The sequence below is a fragment of the Nematolebias whitei genome, chromosome 8 (assembly GCF_014905685.2).
Source record: "Nematolebias whitei isolate Nwh7 chromosome 8, NemWhi1, whole genome shotgun sequence".
Taxonomy (NCBI): domain Eukaryota; kingdom Metazoa; phylum Chordata; class Actinopteri; order Cyprinodontiformes; family Rivulidae; genus Nematolebias; species Nematolebias whitei.
The window spans coordinates 21,514,376-21,536,926 of NC_056505.1; the positions used below are offsets into that span (position 1 = coordinate 21,514,376).

Below are 22,551 nucleotides of genomic sequence, written 5' to 3' on the forward strand. Positions count from 1 at the left end.
GGACACATGGAAGTTGCTGGTACAGTCTAGATAGAAATACAAACATCCCTTTTAAAAACTTTTGGGAAAAAAAATCTGGAAAAAAAAAAAGTTGCCTTTTTAAAAGTACGTATGACAAAAAGACGAGGATGCACAGCTTATAAAACCATTCCTATCTGTAAAACCTGCTCAGAAAAGAAGGTTCAGTAAAAGCCACAGTTTTACATGTGACGACAAAAGAAGTGTGTTTAAAATGAAACAGATCCTGATCTGACGTTCTTCATCCTTCCATACTGTCCATCTGGTTTACATTGAATGCACTGACAGGACACTGGGGGTTGGAGGAGCAGATGAGGCAGCGTTGTGGGTAGTTTTTCCAGTGTGCAGTTTGTAGAGTGTTGCTCCGTAGGTGTAGAAATCTGACGTGCGTTTCTACGACTGGGGAAGGTGTTGTCTGATAATCTCTCTGGACTGAGGGGGGATTCTGTCGGGGAAACGTATAGAGAACTCCACGATGAGATCACCGCGCTGAGAAGGGTTCTTGGGGAGAGGAAGGCCTTCTCCTCTGAGACGCTTGACCGTCCCAGGCTTGATGATGTCGTGACAGGGCAGCGAAATGACGCGGTTTTCCACCGTGGGAATACTAAGAGTGCAGCCACACAACGCCTGGGGAGGAGAGGAGACACAACGGGTTAATATCTTTAGAAAGGATGACAAGCCAAAGCCAGAAATATCTCAGTGACTTAATGTTTCCATGAGGTCAAACCAGTTTATCTTCTCCACTGCAACCTTTGTTGAGTTTTCTGTATGGTGTGAAATGTGTCCAAGAAATGCAGGACGAAAGCATCTTCCTTGTCAAATGGTTTAGCAACTGGAGCACAGCACTGTAGGATGTGAGGAGCCTCTGGAACAGGAACATTGGGAGCTTGGCAGGGGGAAATGCTTTCAGTTGTGGGTTGGTGTGTGTGTGTAAGTGTGTCAGCGTTGCACACGAGGCTAATTTTAGTAACTGTCTCATATCTCGGGTTAATGAAGTGAGGCAGAAATCGGCTGAGCTCGTAAATAGTTGGAGGGCTCGTAAGATCCACAGTCATGCCCGTGCGCACACACACACTTTTACACACTTGTGTGTCCTTCTTATCACAGTGCTGCATGAATCCAGCCCGAGTGTTGAGACGTGTGGGTGTAACGGCTTCACAGGGTTTCCACTGAGCATCATTCACCACATTTACACTGAACAGAACCGCCTGTTTCAACTGAACAAATTTCTTCATAAATAACAGACTTATTAATAAAGTAATAAGAATAACAAAATTAGTACACATGATAAAGTCAGATGTGAAGACACAAATGGAAAGTTGTTACGAATGGTTGCATATTGTAAAGGGTTAGCTCAGGCACACTGGCAATAAGGTAATTGCTTGTGTGTGTGTGTGTGTGTGTGTGTATGTGTGTGTGCGTGCGTGTGTGTGTGTGTGTGGGTGTACGTGCGTGCCATGAACCAGTAAACTTCTCAGACTACAGTAACTGGATGCACATCCACAAACTGATTACATTTGATGTCAACTTGATTCAAGATGGCCACCGCAGCTAATCGACCTCAGTAAACACAAAAATGTCTTTACCTCAGTCCATTAAACAGACATAGGGTTAGGCTGGGCAGATATTTGGTCATAAAACAAGGTAGAATAATCAAATCTGATCTAAAGATAGTGTATGATAATACATACAGAATATTGTTCAATAGAAATTATTGCCAAAGTGTTTTAATAGTTAATTTTTATTAATAAAAATATTAATTGTTTTCTATGATAAAAATATGACAAAGAAAAATTGATGTTGAAGTTCATATGCTGAAATAAATTTGAGTTTCAGCACACAGAATAAAAATATGAAAAAATCAGGATGACTTAAAAAGTTATTTTAATATTATTCAACAACGACAACGATAATATTATATTTAAAAAGTAGAATAATGTGACCCTAGAACTGGTTAATGACATTGTTTGCAGTTGATTTTGTATTTTGGGGTTTGAGTTGAGAAATAATTTAGAAAAAAAGGAGATTTGTATAAACATATTTTGCTAATTTAGAATTACTGAGCTCTTTATGAATTTTTTTCATCTTCCTGCTCCTTTTCCAGTCGTAAATTATTGTCTGCACTTTGTCTGAGTTTTTTTTTTTGTAAAGTGAATATTGAAATGTGTCCACTAAAATGGATAAAAATGTATTAATATAAGTTTTGCAGTTATGAATGTCAGAAAGTCAATGATGTCATGAACAATATAAATCTGAAAATATATAAATGTCTATAAATCAAGAAATGAGAGTTCATGCTATAGTAACTCCAGAATAACACCACACAAACAACCTGATTTAAAGTTGAAAACACCAGCCACATCATTTGGAAAGTTGTATTTTACAAACATTGTGACATGGTTATGCATCTTATGCACATGTTTCCATTTAAAAGGGCACCTAATATTATTAAGAAGTACCTGAAGAAGTGAGAAAACTGTCAGAGTAACCCACTGGCTATTGGCTAATGTGGAAAACTCATCAAGGGATGGACCACCCAGGAGATAATGAATACATGGGTTGAATACAAGTAAAAATAATCAAATGATTAAAGAGTCTGAGTAATGCATATTACATTTAAGAATATCCTACTTTTCAGATTATGTGTGTTTAAAATCAAATTTACATAATATGAAGTGCAGGAAGTTATTCAAAGAAAGAGGTTAGCCAAGAAGAAATATGACAATGAGAGGACTGAAGAGAGGAGCCAGGAATATAAGGAGATGCACTGTAGAACAAAGAGGGAGGTAGCAAATACAAAACAGAAGGCGTTTGATGAGTTGCATGGGAGCCTGGACACTAAAGAGGGCAAGAAGGACTTGTACTGGTTGGTGAGATAAAAGGACTGGGCTGGAAAGGATGTGCAACAGGTTAGGCTTGTTAAAGATAGGAATTGTAATGTTCTAACAAGTGAGGAGAGTGTGATGGGAAGATGGAAGGAGTACTTAGAGGGGCTAATGAATGAAGAGAATGAAAGAGAAAGAAGAGTAGAGGTCATAGAAACTGTGAACCAGGAAGTGGGAAATATTAGTGAGGGTGAAGGCCTGAAAGCTCTGAAAAGAATGAAGAAGAGGAAGGCGGTAGGACCTGATGACATACCAGTGGAGATTTGGAAATGTCTTGGAGAGATGGCAGTGAGGTTTTTGACTCAAATATTCAATGACATATTTGAGAGTGAGAAAATGCCTGAGGAATGAAGAAGTGTGCTGGTGCCCATTTTTAAGAACAAAGATGATGTACAGAGTTGTAGCAACTACAGGGGAATTAGTTGATGAGTCACACAATGAAGATCTGGGAGAGAGTTGTGGAAGCAAGACTTAGATGAGAGGTGATTATCTGTGAGCAGCAGTATGGTTTCATGCCAAGAAAGAGCACCACGGACGCCATCTTTGCTTTTAGTATGCAGATGGCAAAGTACAGAGAGAGTCAGAAAGAACTCCATTGTGTATTTGTGGCAGAGAAGTATGTTAGACTGGTACAGGACATATATGAGGAAAGCAGGACAGTGGTGAGATGTGCTTTAGGAGTGACAGATAGCTTCAAGGTGGAGGTGGGAGTGCATCAAGGATCAGCTCTGAGCCCCTTCTTGTTTTGCTCTTGTGATGGACTGACTAACAGATGAGTTCAGTCGAATTCCTGTTGACTATGATGTTTGCAGATGACATTGTGATCTGTGGAAAGAACAGGGAACAGGTGGAAGAGAACTTAGAGAGATGGAGGTTTGCACTTGAAAGCAGAGGAATGAAAGTCAGCCATAGTAAGACAGAGTACATGTGTGAATGAGAGGGAGGCCGGTGGAAGAGTGAGGCTACAAGGAGCAGAGGTCACAAAGGTGCAGGACTTCAAGTACTTGGGGTTCACTGTCCAGGACAATGGGGAGTGTGGTAAAGAGTTGAAAAAAAGAATCCAGGCAGGATGGAGTGGATGGAGAAATGTTTCAGGAGAAAAGTTTCAGGAGTGATTTGTGACAAAAGGGTATCAGCAAAGGTCAAAATTTTAGTTTACAAACTAGTGGTGGTGAATCCAGTTATGTTGTATGTTCTGGAGACAGTGGCATTGACAACAAGACAGGAGAAAGAACTGGAAGTGGCAGAAATGAAGATGTTGAGGTTCTCCTTAGGAGTGACAAGAATGGATAAGATATGAGAGATGAGATATGAGAATGAGAGGTACAGCACAAGTTGAACAACTGGGAGATAAAGTTAGAGAGGCCAGACTGAGATGGTTTGGACATGTCCAGAGGAGGGACAGTGGGTATGTTGGTACATGTTAGAAACGCAGCTGCCAGGAAAAAGACAAAGAGGAGATATATGGATGCAGTTAGAGAGGACATGGAGGTAGATGGAGTGGGGACAGAGTGATATGGAGGAGAATGACTCGCTTTGGCCACTCCTGAAGAGGGAAAAGCCAAAAGAAGAAGAATAATCAAATTAATAAAGCTGCTATTGTACATAAATTTAAGAATTACGTTGATTTTTTTTCTGAACTTCTTAACTCCTATCTCCATTTATTTCAAGTCCAACAGTGTAAACATGAATGTGGACCTCAAAAGTTCAAGTTAAGCAGCCCATCAGAGGAAAACAGATTTCCAGGCAATGACATCATCATCATCCTTCAACCCACCATCTACGTTGTGATTTAACTTAGCTCATCTTCTTTTTCTAAAGAGTCTCATTGACAAACACAGTTCTCACACACAGGGACAGGTTGCCATGACGCTCGACACACACTGCCAGCTGATCACTGATTGCATAAGACTCAGCTCAGACACCACCACCAAAGAGACTGACACAAACAACCAAGCACACACTTTTAACTATATTTGAAAGGTCCATCTCTTGATTTAAATTATTTTCTGAGGGACATATCCTAATAATAACTGTCACAAGTAAGTGCTTGACCCAAGAAGCTGTGTTTTGCTTTAATGAGCAACAGAAAATGTATTCACAATCCAAAGTGTCCTCACAACACTGTGGGCTGTTTGCCCAGCTTGTCTTAGGAACTGGCAGCAAACGATGATGGCGGACATGGCAGGATTAAAACACAATAGCTGCTAAAAATGCATGTGCCTCCTCATTTCCATAAATCTACAATTTACCTGACGGCAGAGCTGTCAAAAGGCATCCACCACAGTTAGCACTTGCTTTTTTCTGCATGTGGGTTTTTGCTGCTGTAGTGAGAAAAGCATCAAGAAGCACTCCATCAGATGACACAGGCACACTGCAGGGCTGTCATTATCACCATGTTGTGTCTTAAAAGATTCAGATATAGTTTGGGTTAAGAATCAAATCTGAGCTACAGTCTCTTGTTGCATCTGGTGGCTGTCACTGAGAAGAACCTGCAGGATGGAAAGAGTCTTCCAGGAGTTTCATAAACTGTCAAACAGTTTTGGCAGCAATAAGAATGTTCATTGAGGCTTGCTTCTAGCAACAAACAAATCTGAGCAACTAAATTGCTGAGAAACCTTCTAATAGTCAAAATATGACAACATTATTTTGTCATACATGATGCGTCTTAACCTTCCACTTCTGTTTTTGAACCTCTGAAGGAGCACTAGCCTTTTATTAATTTTTAGAAGTAATTAGCATGTTGGCTTGGTTATAATATAACCAAGACCCACGGAGCATGTAGAGGGGCATTAAGTGTATAACAGATACAGGCACAAGTGAACAATGTCCTAGAGACTCATCTCTGCCTGATGCCCTCAACAGGTTCTACGCACATTTTGAAGACCCGAACAGACCACTCAGCTCCAAACTCACCTCATCACCGGATGAAGAGCTTATCAGCGTGACCTCAGCAGAAGTAAGGAGTACTTTCAGAAGAATTAACCCTCACAAAGCAACTGGCCCAGACAACATCCAAGAAGATGCTGAAAGACTGTACCGATCAGCTCTGATAGGTGCTGGCCGACATCTTTAACTCCTCCCTCATCCGGTCAACAGTTCCCACCTGCCTGAAGACCACCACCATCATCCCAGTCCCAAAGAGCTTTACAGTGACTGGTTTGAATGACTATCAGCCAGTAGCCCTCACCCTGATAGTCGCTAAATGTTTAGAAAAATTGGTCATGACCCACATCATAACAACCACATCAACGAGGACCCTCACCAGTATGCATACCATGAGAATTGATCAACAGAAGATGCCATCTCCTCTGTGGTCCACACTGCTCTCACCCACCTGGAGCAGAAGGACTCCTACGTCCGTATGCTCTTTGTGGACTTCACATCTGCCTTCAATACCATGATCCCTCAAACCCTGATGGACAAACTATTCACACTAGGACTAAGCCCCTCCATTTGCAACTGGGTCAACAAACAGACTGCAGTCTGTGAGGATCCACAACTTCTCCTCCTCCACCATAACCCTCAGCACTGGCTCCCCTAAGGGCTGTGTGCTGAGTCCTCTCCTGTTCACTCTGCTCACGTATGACTGTGCACCTACCCATCCAGGCTGGATGGGTAGGTGCACTTTACTTATTGTAAAGTTTGCAGACGATACAGCAGTGGTTGGATGCATCACAAACAATGATGAGTCCAGCTAGCAACAACACTACCCGCCTGATCAAGAAAGCTCATCAGAGACTCTACTTCCTCAGGCAGCTGAGGCAAGCTGGTCAGGGAAGCTCAGTCCTCATCTCCTTCTAAAGGTGTTAAGTGGAGAGCATCCTGCGCTCCAGCATCAACGTGTGGCATGGAGGCTGCACAGCTGCAGAAAGAAAAGTTTTGCAGAGAGTGGTGAAGGCTGCACAGAAGACTGTTGGAGTCAGTCTCCCCACCATCACAGACATCTACACCTTCAGTTGCAGGAACAGGGCCACCTGCATCATGAAGGACCCCACTCACCCAGCACACACACTTTTTGCCCCGCTTCCCTCAGGAAGGAGGTTAAGGAGCATTAAGTGTAGAACCACTAGACTGAGGAACAGCTTCTACCCTGAGGCTGTTAGACTCATGAATCTCTAATCAGGATAATCACTGTGAAAAATTACATCATGATGCTGCTGATCTGTTTCATGTTGCTGCTGATATGTTTCATGTTTCTGCTGATCTGTTTCAATGTTGCTGTGTTCATGCGTGCTCATCTGCTCACACAGACTCATGTTCGTGCTGCTGCTCGACATGTTTTTAATGCTATTAGTGCTTACAGTATTTTAGTTGATGTTTTTCTTAGTTCATATCTTAGATCTTATTACTGTTTTTCCTTTTACATTTTATTGTGGGATGTAATTGGGACCCTGTGTACATAATCTCGTTCCACCACATGTACCACATGTATGACAAATAAATCTCTCTGACTCTCTTTCACTCTGAGCTACAGGCATGAGGTGGAACACCTGGAGAGCTGGTGCAGGAAGAACAACCTTCACATCAATGTGAAGAAGACGAAGGGGATGGTCGTGGACTTCAGACGGAACAAATGTTGCAATGCTGCTGTTCGGTATATTGTTTTTGGACTACTAGTGCTTAGTGTATTGTTAGTTAACGTTTTTCTTAGTTCATATCTTAGATCTTATTACTCTTTTTCTTTTACATTTTATACTTTTGTTGGATGTAAATGGGATTCTGTGTACACAATTTCGTTCCACCACATGTACCACATGTGGTATGAATGACAAATAAAGAACCTTGAATCCTTGAATTATCTATTAATGCACTGAATGTTGTGTTCATTAATAAGTAGAAGGTTGTGTACTGTGTAGAGTGCGTGTTGTACTCTGTTTTTACTGCAGCATTTTTTTAGTTTTACATCTTCAGAGGAAGCAGAGCAGAAAAGAGCACTGCAATATGAGCTCCTATTTGCTTTGGAAACTAAATCATCTGACCCACTTCCATAATATTCCCTGGACACATTCCCCACCCCTGCTTCATCTTTCCTTCCCTTACCCCATCTTGTGTTTAGGTCCATCAGACGTAAGTCTCTCATCCACCCTTGGTAAGGGGAGAAGGTTTTAGCAGCGTGGGAGTTCTACATTGCAAACTTAATCACTGTGCAGGTTTAATTAAGTACCATCTCCTGCTTAATGCAACTCAGAAAACACTAATATCTTCTACTCTGTGCTGTGTGAAGCCATTGCTTTTCTTTTCACTGCATTACTTCTGTGGTGATTTGCAAGGCTCTGCAAAGCTTTCACAGACAAACTGGTGAAATGAGGATGGATTGTGTACAAAGAACTCCACTGAAACCTCTGGCGCTTTGAGAACACCTGCTATTAGACCAGGCATGTGAACTGCAGGCAAGATAGCAGCAACATTATTAGAAACATTAAAGCTGAGCTGAACTTGTTGCCCTCACACTGCAGGAGGGGCCAATTAAATGTCCTGACAGCCACATTTATAGCAGCCTGGACTGTCACCCCTGCGACACTACCATCCATCTTTATCTGAATGTGTTTGCAAATAGGCTTGAAGATGCAGATGCAGTTGCATGCGAGTTTGTGTGATGTCCTGAGGTGTTTAAGTATATGATTTCATACAGCTGCACAGAACAAGTGAGGCAGATGGCTGCATGCCTGTCACACAAGCACACCACATTCCTGCTGCTTCTCTCACACCACACTGACAAGAGACTCTGCAGCTACTGATCCTGCACTCCAGCAACAACTGCATTGATAGACACGCACAACATCCTGCTTAGGACATAATCCTACCAATAAATGACATGTGGCATGTTTCTGCATGAGCCACTGATGTACCAGTTTTAAGAAAAAAATTGAGAAAAAAAAAAAAAATCTGCAGAAAATAGAAAGTAAATGCTAAATGCTGAATGACTTCTGAAAATTCCAGAAGATGAAACTGACTTGTTGAAGCTAAAATAAGAAAGCACCAACTAAAACCTAAAAGGAGCAAAGCACTAGCTGTAAGCTAAAATAAACAGCTAATAGCTTAGAGTAGGAAAAAAGCTAGTTTAAAGCTAAACGTAAGAATGGCTAAAACCTAGAAGTTGCAGAATAGTAGCTAAAAGACAAATAGAAAACAAAAACAGAGCCATTTTGAAAGTGTTATGTATTGTCATCATTGCATGTTTTCATACATTGATGAAATTTGTGCTCTGCATTGAACCCATCACACACGTGACACACCCAAGTGGAGCAGTGGGCAGCGGTGTAAGCACCTGGGGAGAATGGGTGTCTTGCTCAAGGACATCAGGGCATATGAGCACGGTGGGGAGGAGAACTGAACTTGCCACTTTTCAATCCCAAGTCGAGCTATCACAGCCGCATCAAGTAGATTTCAAATAGAAAAATGTTGTTGAAGGAACTGAAGAGATCTGAATGTAGTTCCATGGTGAAAATATTTGCAAATTAAGTTAAAGATTTTCAAAAGTACAGAAGCTAAAAAAAAGTCATAGCACCCATCTTTTGAATGAGCTGTGTGGCTAAACTAGCACAAAGCATGCAGAAGCAGTTAGACTGCAAAAGAGCAATAAAGAAGAAGAGCTTGAAACATCTCCAGTTGCATAAATGCTTCAAATTTCTCTTGACCCCTGAAAAATTATCTGCTAATCTACAAAGAAAACTACAATGCAAGAGCAAAACATGGCGTAGGAAAACAAAAAAGTTATACACACCTCTTTTAGACTTATCTTGCAGTTATGAATGATATTGGAACCGTCTCTCCTGAAGAGGGCATGCCCTTTGTCTTTAAGCACAAACACTATGTCAGCAGGAATGTTCTCGGGGGTCTCGTCTCCCTCCTTTGGGAAGGTAATTTTGGTTCCTTCCTTCCAGCCCTTTTTGATGACTATGTTGAGGATCTTGTCTTCCGTCCTCATGCTCCGCCCATCAGGGTTCAGCCTGCGGCGGGTGATCTTCATGCGCTTGGTGCAGCCATGGAAGATCTCTTCCAGTGAAACCTTCAGCTCGTGGACCACTGGAGCATCCTGCTGCTTTCGGCTGGTCCCCAAACGTTCAGATGGTGCTCCCCTCCTCCTGCGACCCTCCCCCGGGAATCCATTGCTCATCCCACCTGGAAAGCCAGACTGTCTTCCAAAATGAGCAAAGGGGTCATCCTCATCCATTTCTGCATCCTGCTCCACGCCGTTACTGTGGTCGTTGTGGAAGGCGAACCCATTGGAGCGGCTGTGGCTGCGGTTGGCGCCAAAAAACATATCAAAGGGGTTGGAGCCACCGAAGAAAGAGGCAAAGGTGGCGTGGGGGTCTCCGTGGAAAGTGTAGTGGTATGTTGAGTTGCCAGGAGCGCCTGAAGAGCTGCTACCCCCCGTCTTCAAACCTGCAAAGAGAAATACGTGATAAAAACATGGACTTTATGTGCACACACTCAAACACCCATCGGCTGAAGACAACCATAAACACAAAGTTAGATACCGAACACAGGACCTGGCTGTTTAAAACACACTGAGTGGTAACAGCAGCGAGAGGAAAGGAGCACAAGTGGGCGGTAAAAAAATCCCACATCATTACTGATCCTCCAACAGTGCTGAAGGAACACATGAAATACCAGGTCACAATCTCACAAAAATACACATATATACCTATGCAACTGCAAACTAAAGCAGCTGCTTTTATTCATATCTCAACCACTGCATGATCTTAAACCATCTGCCAGTCAGCAATCACACACAATACACTTGTATTTGGGTAGATTATGGCATATTAGTCTTGGTAAATGTTGCTGACACTAATACCTAACAATCACACACATTCCTGCAAATAAACATAAACAACATGGAGAGAATTATTACTTCAGCGACTGAAGCTCACCACCTTAATATTAGAACTGTTCCAGAGGGCTCATACACAGAGCCCTGAAGGGTTTTCTGCCTGCGCTCTATGAAATCTTTCACTCAATTATCAGATAGACAGAATCCTCACCTTCTTCTCCCAGCTGATCGTAGACAACCCTTTTCTTGGGGTCGCTGAGCACCTCATAAGCCTCTGCGATTTCCTTGAACTTCTCCTCCGCGTTGGGGTCCGTGTTCTTGTCAGGGTGGAAGCGGAGTGCCATGCGTCGGTAGGCCTTTTTGATCTCGTCTTCATTGGATCCCTTGGGGATTCCCAAGGTCTTGTAGTAGTCCTTCCCCATATTCCTAGACTCTCAGGACTCAGAGACCCCTCTTCAGCTCAGGCTGTGGTCAGTCACTAGTGAGAGACAAGAGTACTTATAATACTCCTCTGGAAAATAAATGATGCCAAAACCAACAAACTATACAGATGTGAATAAAAGTGTTCGTACCCTTACAGATCATTAAAACAACGCTTAATTTCTTATGAAAAGTGACATCGTTAAAAACAAACATCTAATTACTATCCTTGTTTAGCATGGAATAGAGTAAACAAAAACAACTGAAATAAATTATTTGTTTGTTTTACAAACATAAAACGTATATGGGCAGGTTTGTTGATATTCAGAAAGATAATGTATTATTAGAAGTTAATCCTTGCATTATAGTCATGTCAGGCATCTGTGTTAAAGGAAAAGGAAACAGGACCATCTCCAAACAGCTTCTTCTTCCCGTGACCACAGCTGCCGCCTCCTAGTATGTGGACGCAAGAGAAAATGCGACTCCAGGTTGTTCAGACAGGTGGTAGTTAAAGAGCATTCAAAAACAGTCGAGCTGAACTCACTCTGATGCCATCACATTCTGAATCATAACGAGCTCCACTGAGTTTTCTCTGCAGGGTAGCTGGGCTCTCCGTTAGAGACAGGGTCAGAAGTTCAGTTATCCAGGAGAGACTCACTGTCCCTTCACATCTAGAGGAACCAGTTGAGGTGGTTTCAATACCTGGTAAGGATGTCCCTCAACCTTCATGGATGGATGGATGTAATGGATGGATGGATGGAGCTCCATGGAGAAAAAAGATCCAATAGGGCTTAATTATTAGCGGAAACACAAAAAGCCAGATAGGAATTTGCCAAAATGCACATGGACAAGTTCCAAAGTTTCTTGCAGAAGTTTCTGGGACCGATAACACAGAACTGGAGTGTTTGACTCCAGTCACATTGGTTGTGTGTGTGTCTGATTGTTGTGGAACGGTACTAACACATCCATCTGCATCTGTACAGTATACATTTAGGCTGTGTGTACAGCCATTCCAAAACTCCCCTTTCAGCTTTACTGAGAAGTCTTTAAAGTAATATGCTGGGAACACAGAGTGCTGATTTGTCTGACTGTTGCTATGGTGATATGGTTGGTGCTGATGCAGCCTGAGATGGAGTGCAGAGGAATCCCCTACATCTGCTTCAGAAACCAGTGTCTACATCAGCACATCGGCTCTGCCTGGAAGTTTAATTTCTTCTAAATGTTCTAGTCTTACATTAGATGAGTTTGATTGTAAATCAAGCTGACGATGAAGTGTCAGCACGTCTTGTGTGTTTCCCTCAGCTGGACACAGACTCACAGGAGGAGAAACCCTCACAGACGAAGACAATGGAGTCACTCCTGAGAAAAGCCCATTCATACACTCCATTACGATTCCTCCAGGAACAGATGCACACACAGCAATAGCTACTCAAGATAAAACTGTCTTAAATCTGAGAATTTCACCCCTAATTCACAATTACAATAATCCATAGATTTAGCAGTAAAAAGGAAGCAAACCTTACCAGAATGTTCTCTGATTTCAGAATCAGAACATCTTCTCCGACCATTCCTCCTCCTCCGGTTCCTTTGTGTCCCTCCTGCCTTCAGTCCTCTGTCTGCCCGGCGCTCCGGTTCTGTTGGATCCTTATAAAGTGACGTCATGAAGCCGGCGGCACCACAGGCTCGGAAATAACCGGTGAGCAAACCCTCGTCTCGCTGACGTTTTTCAGTGGAAAGCCTCGGACAAATGCCCATACAGCCTGAGCCAGAACCCCCCCGGTCCTAAGTCCATGCGAGCGGAACCACCATGGGACAGTAAAACCCGGACTGTGCTCCACCACAGACAGAAACCAGGAGGAGAATGGACCACATGAATCCTGACTGAGCTTGGAAACTTTACAGCACCGAGACGAGAAACAGAAAATCCTCACAGCTGCTCTGTCCGATATTGGACCCCTGGCTGAAATTAACCCAACCCCCCCCCCCCCCCCCCCCCCCCTAAAAAAAAAGTGAAATCTTTCTTTTTTTATGTTTTACTGTATTTTTTTTTTTGTTTTGTTGTTTGTTCGTTTCAAATTGAGTCTTAAGAGTCTAAACTGGAGGTTTGAACTTCCTGTTTCCTTCATTCTGAGCAGGTAGATGCGACTGAAAAGTCCTGTTTGGATCATTTTCCTGTCTTCTCTGAATTTTAAAAAGGAAGTAGGTGTTCATGCGCGTGCCTCGTGCCTGGATTGAGTCGGTACAGCATGAGTCATGTGATGACTCCACACACCCTCACCTTCACCTTCTATCTTTGTGAAGGCAAAATCCAAATCATGCAGTCACACCCTGAAACAAGAAAACTTCTAAAATCAGGAAGATCAGAAGCAGACCCCCCTCCCCCCATACCCCACCACACTGAACCCTTTCACCCCCACTCAAACTAAGTTTAGATTGCTCTGAGGAATGACCAGCTGAGCCATCAGCTTCCAAAGGGACCCTCACACTGGTAACTTCATTGTGTTGAAGCTGTTGGGTCATTGGGTCGGTTTGACCAAACATTGGATCAAAAAGTTTGACCCAGTACTTGAGTTGAGCTGGGCCAGTTCTTTAAGCTAGAAGTGGACCAAACCGGTCAGACTGATATGTAAAGGTAAGAGGGTAAAACCAACTTGTGCGATGTTTCACCTGGTTGCCTTTGTTAACAGCTTTAGTCAGCAGCACTAAACAGTCAGTTTGGGACCATCAGCTGGTGCTAGTTCATAGTTACAGGAGCCCCTCACTACTTCACGGTCCGACTTTCGCAGACTCGCTCTTTCGCATTTTTTCAACCATTGTCAACTTTAATATTACTTTCGTGATTGGGACGGGATAAAAAAAAGTTAACAAAAATAAATAAATACTTTTGACAGGTGCCACCATTTTGTAGTTTTCTTTTAATAAGCCCACATTGTAACGCCAATCAAAAGAACTACACTACCCAGAAGACAATGCTTCCGGCTGCTGCTTTCTGCCGAAATGGAGTAAAAGTTTTTCAACGCAGTCAAAAGTAACGATCGATCTATTGAGCTCACAGAACTGGCAGGAAAGTCACAAATAATCTTCCTGAAGCTCAGTTATCCATGTGCACATCAACCTGGACGGGGCGGTGGGATTCATCGCTGCAGGGTACATCTGCAGAACCAGAACTGAGCCCGACTGAAACCGAGCTGCTGGGCTGCCGAGCTGGTGAGTTTGCAGTACTGTACAGAACATTAACGTCTGTTGTTAAAATGACGTATAAGAGTTTAGAACATTGCAAGAGGGTTGGAAGGGTTAAGCCTTAAAATATATAGAAATACTAAAATAAATATAGCGTTTCTACTTTGTGGTTTTGAACCTATCGCGGTGGAGTGTGGAACGTAACCCCCACGATAATCGAGGGACTACTGTACTGCAAATAGTTACCACCAACCCAAGCTGTATCTAATATACGGTACTGATTTTGTGTTGTTCTTTTTAAGAAGATAAAATAAAAATGGTCATTAAATTTTTTATATTTCTTTTCAGGCTAGTGCACTGCTTTATTGTGGGCAAAAATATACAAATAGTTTTAAGCAGTTGTGTAAAATGTTCTGAGGGTTAATTCAACAAAATATTCAATTCAACTCCTTTTAAAAAAATCCTATCGATTTAAAACAACCCAGGGTCGGCTCGGTCCAAATTTCTCCAACCACAGGTTTCTGCATTTGTAATGTGTAGACAACAAACAAACAAATTAATAAATGAATAAATACATTTAGACGCATTTTATGAGAATGTAGAAAAAAAATTAAAGTGACCCAAGAAACCTAAAATGTCTTATTTTAGAACCCGATCTGCTTTAACATTTTGTTACAGTGACCCTGAAACAGTTTAGTCATTGAAGGAGTGACTTGCGCACAATTACTCAACTATAAGCTACAAATAAAAACTGAGGTACCTAATTATGGTTAGTTTTTGTTTTTCCCTCCTTTTTGGGCATATAATAATTTTCCAATCTCCAAAAACAACCTTTCACAAAAGCTTCCCTTTGATAAATGATGTTCTTAACAAATAACATTTTAAAACACTTTGAAATTATATGTATTTGTGCCATAAACATCCATCCATCCATTTTCTTTACCCGTTTATTCCATTTTGGGTCACGGGGGTCGCTGGTGCCCATGTCCAGCAATCACTGTGTGAGGGGTGGGGTACACCCTGGACGAGTCGCAAGTCCATCACAGGGACACATAGAGACAAACGAGACAAACAACCATTCACTCTCTCACTCACACCTAGGGACAATTTAGAGTTACCAATCAGCCTAACATGCATGTTTTTGGTCTGTGGGAGGAAACCGGAGTACCCGGAGAAAACCCACGCATGCACGGAGAGAACATGCAAACTCCACCCAGAAAGGCTCCTGGACCGGGGTTTGAACCAGGGACCTGTTCGCTGCGAGGCAGCAGCTCTACCAGTTGTGCCACCGTGCTGCGTGCTATAAACAATTACTTATAAAGACAAAATGTACAAAAGTTTTGATGATCACATTTACTTCAGAGTTTTTACAAACAGGTCCCTTCCCAGAGTAAATGTTTTGTTATTAACTAATTAAACTATTTGTTTCAGTTAGATTCAAGAATAAAATGAGTCAACGCAAGCTTTTTGAACAGAAGTTAACTTTATTTGTTAATTACAATAGTGAGATTTCCAAAGTACACCCATCAGACAAACTATTCACCGTATTTTTTGCCATATAGGTTGCACTTTTTTCCATAAGTTCGCAAGTCCTGCAACTTATACACTGAAGTGACTAATATACATTTTTTCCCATATTTATAAACCAATCTTTGACTGAGACCTGACGATTTCATTTGTTCTGATATGGAAAATATTGAACACTACCATTTTCAGCCGCTAGAGGGCCCTAGAGGATTATGGCAAGCCGAGTGTCTCATTAATAGGTAAAAGTGGCTATTAATGAAACATTTGGATTACCATACAGAGCCACCTCCGTCTTGCTCCAGAACTCCTGGAGCAAACGTCAAATCAGCTGCATTTCACCACGCCGTCCAGGTGAAATACAGCTGATTTGATCATTAAAGTGAATTTATTAAAGAAAAGTTCAACTGAGACACACCTTTACTATAATGTCGAGCAAGCAAATAATTGTTTTTAGGTAGTTATCTTGTTAAATTTAGAAGAAATGCGCAGCAAGTCGTCCTTCTGTACGCTCCAGCAGCCACAAGTTGATTTTTGAAATGCAGCTGATTTGACCAATATAGTGCATTTATTAAGAAAACATTCAATTGAGACATACCTTTGCTATAATTTTGAGCAAACAAATACATTTTTAGTGTTAATCCTGTTAAATTCTTGTTAACAGTGGCACAACACAGGCCCACGTTTCCGGGTTGTCAGCGGTGCCGCATATCAAATGCGACTTATACAGCGAAGCGACTTATTTATGTCTTTTTCCACTTTATTAGACATTTTTGGACTGATGCGACTTATACGGCGGTGCAACTTGTACGGCGGCAAGTACGGTAAATATTTCTCCTTGACTTCATCAGTGTCATCAGTGCTGAACTGAACAACAATCAGCCTGTCCTTCAGTAAAAGTCATCCTTTACAGCAACATTGCTGAAGATCTCTCATCAAGGATGACTTTTATCTTTAAGTGCCCAGGAAAGTACACTCAGCAGGATAAAGCTCTTTCTGTTCTGATTGGTCAACGTGAGGGGAAGAACAGAGAAAAATAAAGACATTTAAGTTTGAGTCACCCGAGTGAGGAGGTGTGAGGAGAGTGGGTGTCAGGATGAAAAGAGTCTGTCTGACAAACACGATAATGCTGGGAACACTTTCTTAGACTCAGGATTTACATTTAAAACAGAGTAAGAATGCAGAGATGTTCCTGTGTTGAAGCTGTGCTAAGGAGTTTCAGAGACATTCGAGCTTCATGTCTGTGTTTTGGCAGCAGGAATGGACGTCTGGTCGTTGCAGCTGTCACGGAAAAGCAGCTGGTTTGGTGTCGACTTTTATTCATGCAGACGCCCCAGCTCCACCTGTCACTCTGAAACATGCTAAAATTCATTCATTCAACCTTTATTTATACAGGTTAGTCTCATTGAGTCACGAGGATTCATTTACAAGAGAGACCTGTTTTAAACAAAAACCACAGATGAGGTACAGACAACAAAAGACAATCATATAAAAACATATAATGAAAAGTAAATAAAAGTAGTGATATAAAACAAAATAAAAATAAAAAATGCTACATTATAATGTAATCTTTTTGCAAGGCGTTCCAGGAAACAGGAGCGGAGTAAGAGAAGGTCTTTTTGCTGATAATTGACCAGTGAATGCAGGGTGCAGTGATGGGTACGGTAGTTACAGTCGGCACATCGTGATAAACAGCATCCAACATCCACTGGGTGCTTGCAGGAGCATTCATGTAAATAATGTCACCATAGTCAATGGAGAGAAGGAAAGTCGCAGTTACAAGGTGTTTCCTAGCGTTCAGAGTTAGACAGGATCTATTTCTGAAAAAGAAACCTAATTTTACTTTCTATTTCTTTACCAAGTTTTCGACATGAGGCTTAAAAGAGAGATGCGAATCGACCAAGATTCCCAAGTATTTGTAGGAATTGACAAACTCATTAGGAACACCTTTCATAGATATGATAGAAGGAAGGATTGCTGGGACCAGCTTCCTGTTGGAAAACTAAATCCCTTTGATTTTATCAGCATTTAGCACCATTTTGAGATGGAACAAATCTGACTAGGTCAGGGTCTGCAAGCTTTACTATCAAAAGAGCCATTTTTACACCTTGGTTCACTAAATTAAAAGTGTTAAGAGCTGCAACAAGTCGCCACAAATGTGGTTATTCACTGGTGGCTGGTGGACCACTTTAGGTTTGTTGGAGGGGTTTTTTATGGCCACTAGGGGTTACATTATAAAGCTAAAAATATCTAATGATTTTCAACATTGATATTTTTACTATTTAAGACAAACGAAAAGACCAGATTTTTGTAAAGAGAGGGTGGGGGGGGGGGGGAAAAGTTTTTTGAATTAATAAAAACTATGAACCATGCAGACCTATGTATTTTTTTATTGTGGAAAAATTAATTAAGTATAGAAATAAAGAATAAGTGAGCGTGTTTTACTTCTTGTACTAGTTCCAGTATTCACATATTTGCAAACGAAACAACAAAAAAACCCCAGCTAAAACTAGTCCTTTTTGGTTGTCGTTTATATATAACAACCAATAAAATTCAGTTTTATGTTGGTTTTGATCAAAGCTTAAAAGAGCCACTGCAGAGGGACCAAAGAGCCGCATGTGGCTCCAGAGCTGCAGATTGCAGACCTCTGGACTAGATGATGTTGAATGCAGACTGTAAAAACTGGAAAACCTTAGCTGTTTTAGCTCGACAATTAACAACTGTGTCGTTGGCAAATAAATGTAAGGATGCATCAGGAATGATCTGACCTACATTACCAATGTAGATTGTGAAGAGGGTGGGTTCTGAGACTGAGCCTTGTGGTACACCATTGTTGACAGTTAAAAAAATGGAAGAAGTACCATTAAGTTGAACACATTGTCTCCAGTCTGAGAGATAAACCAGCCAATAGGGTGATCTGAGAAACCATTTTCTGAGAGCTTATGACACAAGATGTCATGATCCACAGTGTCAATAGCTTTAGACAGGTCTAAGTAAAGTGCGGCACAATAATCGTTAGCATCCAGTGCTTCAACAACGTCATTAAGAACCTTCAACGAAGCAGTCATTGTGCTGTGTTGTTTCCTGAAACCAGACTGATAGAGAGGTAAGATGTTAAAATTATCCAAATACTTCTTGACTTGAGTATTTATCAATTTTTCTAAAACCTTAGCAAGAATAAAGAATTTAACGATGGGCTGATAATTGTTCAGTATAGTGGAGTCTCCACCCTTCGGTAAAGGTAGCTGTTTTCCAGGCATCTGGAACGGTATTTTGGCGTATGGACACATTAAAATGCTCAATAAAACACTTTTCCGGTCATTGAGTTATGAAATCTGGCCGAGTCAGGGTCAAACACAACACTTATTTTATAAAGCCAACTATTGGTACTCATTAACAATTGAAATTCAAGCATTTTTGATCTAGTTTAAAAAAAAAAAAAAAGCTTTTATCTCTGAACTGTTTGTTTATATCTGCATCTTAATTGCTAGTGATGACTGCTAAGAGCTCATTGATGTGCTGCTCTGATGCTGAGTCTGCACTCAAACAGTCTTGGAACAGTTATTCCTGACCTGATGCTGGGTTTCCATGGTGACACGGGAATCTGCCAGACAGTGATGTGTCTACCAGGAATACTGTCTCAGCATGGAGTCCTCTGAGCACGTGCATATGTACATAGTATGTGTGCATACACAGGGGAAGAACCATTCTTTGAGATGAGTATTTAAGAGCATTTTTTTTTTCTGCTTGGATACAAACTACTTCACCACCAGAACGGAGAGACAATAGAGCAGATGGTTGATATGATTGTGAGAGACAAAGGAAGAGGGAGAAAACATCTCCCATCTCCTCTCCTCTCTGCTCCTCTCTGTAACATAAGCTTCATATTCCTGTACCCGTTTCTCCCTTCACTCGTCCTGTAACCATAGAGACCACTGTTGCCTGAGGAGAGGTTTCTCCATGGTTGATGTTATGACAAAGAAAGATGCTGAATGTATGACTGCACACAGAAGCACATCACTCGGTTGGGAGTCCTCCTCCTGAGCTGCTTTGCAAGGCGAGATGTGTGTATTATATCTTTGCAACCAAAAATAACGTGAAATTACTCTGCAATAACGCTTGTCAGAGCAGGCTTGTTGAACAGAAAGTGTAGCTTCAGCCAAACCAACAGCAGCATCATGCATAAAGCTAATTTTAGAACCACACACACTGTTATTGAGTTTGAATAACAACATTATAGGTAATTAGCCATAAATATGAGGAAACATAAGTATCACTGACGCTGCTCTCAAGGAGAGATGGCACCTTACAAAGCTGTTAAAATCCATGTAAATCTCCATCTTCCACTGCTTATCCACGGTTGGGTCGTGGGGGTAACTGATCCAGGAGAGAAACCCAGACATCCCTCTCCCCAGCTCCTCCTGGGGGACCCTAAGGACTTCCCAGGCCAGAGAGGATACATAATTCCTCCAGTAAGTTCTGGGTGTGCCCCAGGGTTTGTTCCCTGTAACATGTGCCCAGAAAACCTCCAAATGGTGGAGGCATCCTAATCAGATGCCTGATCCCCCTCAACTGACTCCTTTTTGATGCAAAGGAGCAGCAGCCACCCTAATACAGTATGTTGAGTCAAAAAACAATAATCTGTGCAGCTGTCAATCGTTAAGGAAGGAGGGGTGCAAAGATGGATGGCTTCATGTCATATTTTAAAGTGGTCGAGTTTTTCAGGCTTTCTGAAACTCTTTCAAACTTAGACGTTCGCTGCTTTTACTGTTAGTGACTGGCGTATATCTTTGACCTTTTAGCGTACTGTTGGGTGTTCATTTAGTGTATATCTTAGTTGATAACTTACATTCTTATTTATTACATTTTTACACTTTCCATTTTTGCTATTGTTGGATGTAACTGGGACCGTGTGTACACAATTTCTACCACGTGATGTAAATGACAATAAAAGTACCTTGAATCCTTTTTCACTCATTGTAAGTTCAGTACTCGTCTATTTTGGAAGGAACGTTTTTTTTGGCAGACCCAACTCTGACATGAATAATTCAGACATAAAAAGTATAGTATCTACACATAACAGACTGCTTTGTAAAGGATCTATTTTAAATAGAATTTTTAGGCACTTTGTTACCGTCAGCCTGTCACAGAAACTTGTTTCAAGTTTTGTAGTGGACACATTAAAAAGTGTAGGACCAACAAGGCGATTGTCAAAGAGATAACAGCTGAAACCTTGACAAACAGCAGACGATCAGATGAAGCATGATGCATCTCTCAGGTGCCGTGAAGGGTCTTTGCTGTATTTCTTCCCCCCTTACATCTTAAAGGAACACCTTTCAGATATTGTTCCTCTGCTGTAGACATTTTTGTAGTTGACAATTTAGTCTTACTCTTGTTCACTTTACTCATTTTTAAACACTGCTCCTCCATATGTACAAGGACTGAACAATGAGTATATAAGTCCAAAATATAAATACACATTTGAAAACCTTCAGAAACAATAAAGAACTACTGCAACACTAAAATATAGGCAAGTCAAGCTGTTTGGAAGCAAAATGTAAAGAAATGAAGGTCATTTTAAACCTTTTGTGTTCATATAAAGTTTTTTACTTTTGCTTCCGACATAAAAGTTTAGATGTTTTAGAGGTTGTATGTATCTGGTAGATGAAACACACAGTTAAACAGTTAAATACAACAGTTATACAATCAGCCCACTTTATTTACTTGTCTCCTTTTTGCTGTGTGACTCTGTAGCTCCTCTTCCCACAGCCCAACAGCCCAATTCTTGATTAGGGACTCAAAAACAGACTTCTGACATTAACAGTCCTCATAACGACAGAAATAAGGCGAGCTGCACGCTGCTGAAGTGCAGCTCGATTGTTTCTGAAATGGTACAGAGCAACACAAGTGGCGAGTAGATGAGGGTAATTAAATATGAAAACGGCCTCTGTTCATTAAAAAAAAAACATTTATCCTTAAACAAGTATATGAAAGCCAAATTACATAAAGGCTCCAACAGCATCACATCCTTCTTTATGAAAATACCACCAGCATGAGCCAGCTGAGTTACAGTGCATGCAGCACTTTATGAGGAAGCCAAGTGGAGTGGCACATTGCACGAGGAGCTGGGTGCACTTTAGTAAGTATGGCTTTTACACACTGCAGTTTCAGGACACAGCAGTCAGGATGAAACCAGGGAAAATGGTCCAGAGTTTAGGCAAAATGAGCGGGTGAAAATGATGTCTCTTTGGCAGATAAAACAAAAAGTTTACACAGAGAGAGCACTTTTGGTTTAACATGAATAATACTGTCAAATATTGTGTTGCTGAGGATTATCATTTCATGTTTTTGTACAATATGTCGTATAAAGACAAGTCAGATTGTGGCATCAACAGCAAAAGGGTTTTGTCTAATAATAAACATTGCACACATTTTTGTTGGCACATCTCCCACCCAAAATGAAGAAGATACTACTAAATGTTCCTGTTAAATCTGCACTTCATTTCTTTTCTTAGATTCTACATGCAGGTAAGAAATTTGCACCAACGCTTGACTCTCATTCATGGTTTCTGCTTCAATAAATAAGCACAACTCCTCTAACCATGAGCAAAACTTGCAGCAGTTAAAAAAAAATCAATAGGCATGGTAAATAAAGCAACAAGGCATTATAGATAAGAGAAGACGGTAAAGTGCTAAAAATGTCAGAGTGCAAAAACTGCTTTGACCTCTGACCAGCTTCATGAT

General features: G+C 41.3%; 1 protein-coding gene across 1 annotated transcript; it reads right to left on the minus strand.

The window, feature by feature from the left end:
- Nucleotides 1–411: 411 nt before the first annotated feature.
- dnajb5 (DnaJ heat shock protein family (Hsp40) member B5) lies at nt 412–12,759 on the minus strand. The gene is made up of 4 exons (XM_037680459.1): nt 12,627–12,759; nt 10,895–11,161; nt 9,631–10,292; nt 412–645 (listed from the first exon to the last, which is right to left on the minus strand). Exons 2-4 carry the CDS (start codon nt 11,103–11,105, stop codon nt 412–414), a joined length of 1,107 nt encoding a protein of 368 aa, XP_037536387.1. The 5' UTR covers nt 11,106–11,161; nt 12,627–12,759.
- Nucleotides 12,760–22,551: the final 9,792 nt, after the last annotated feature.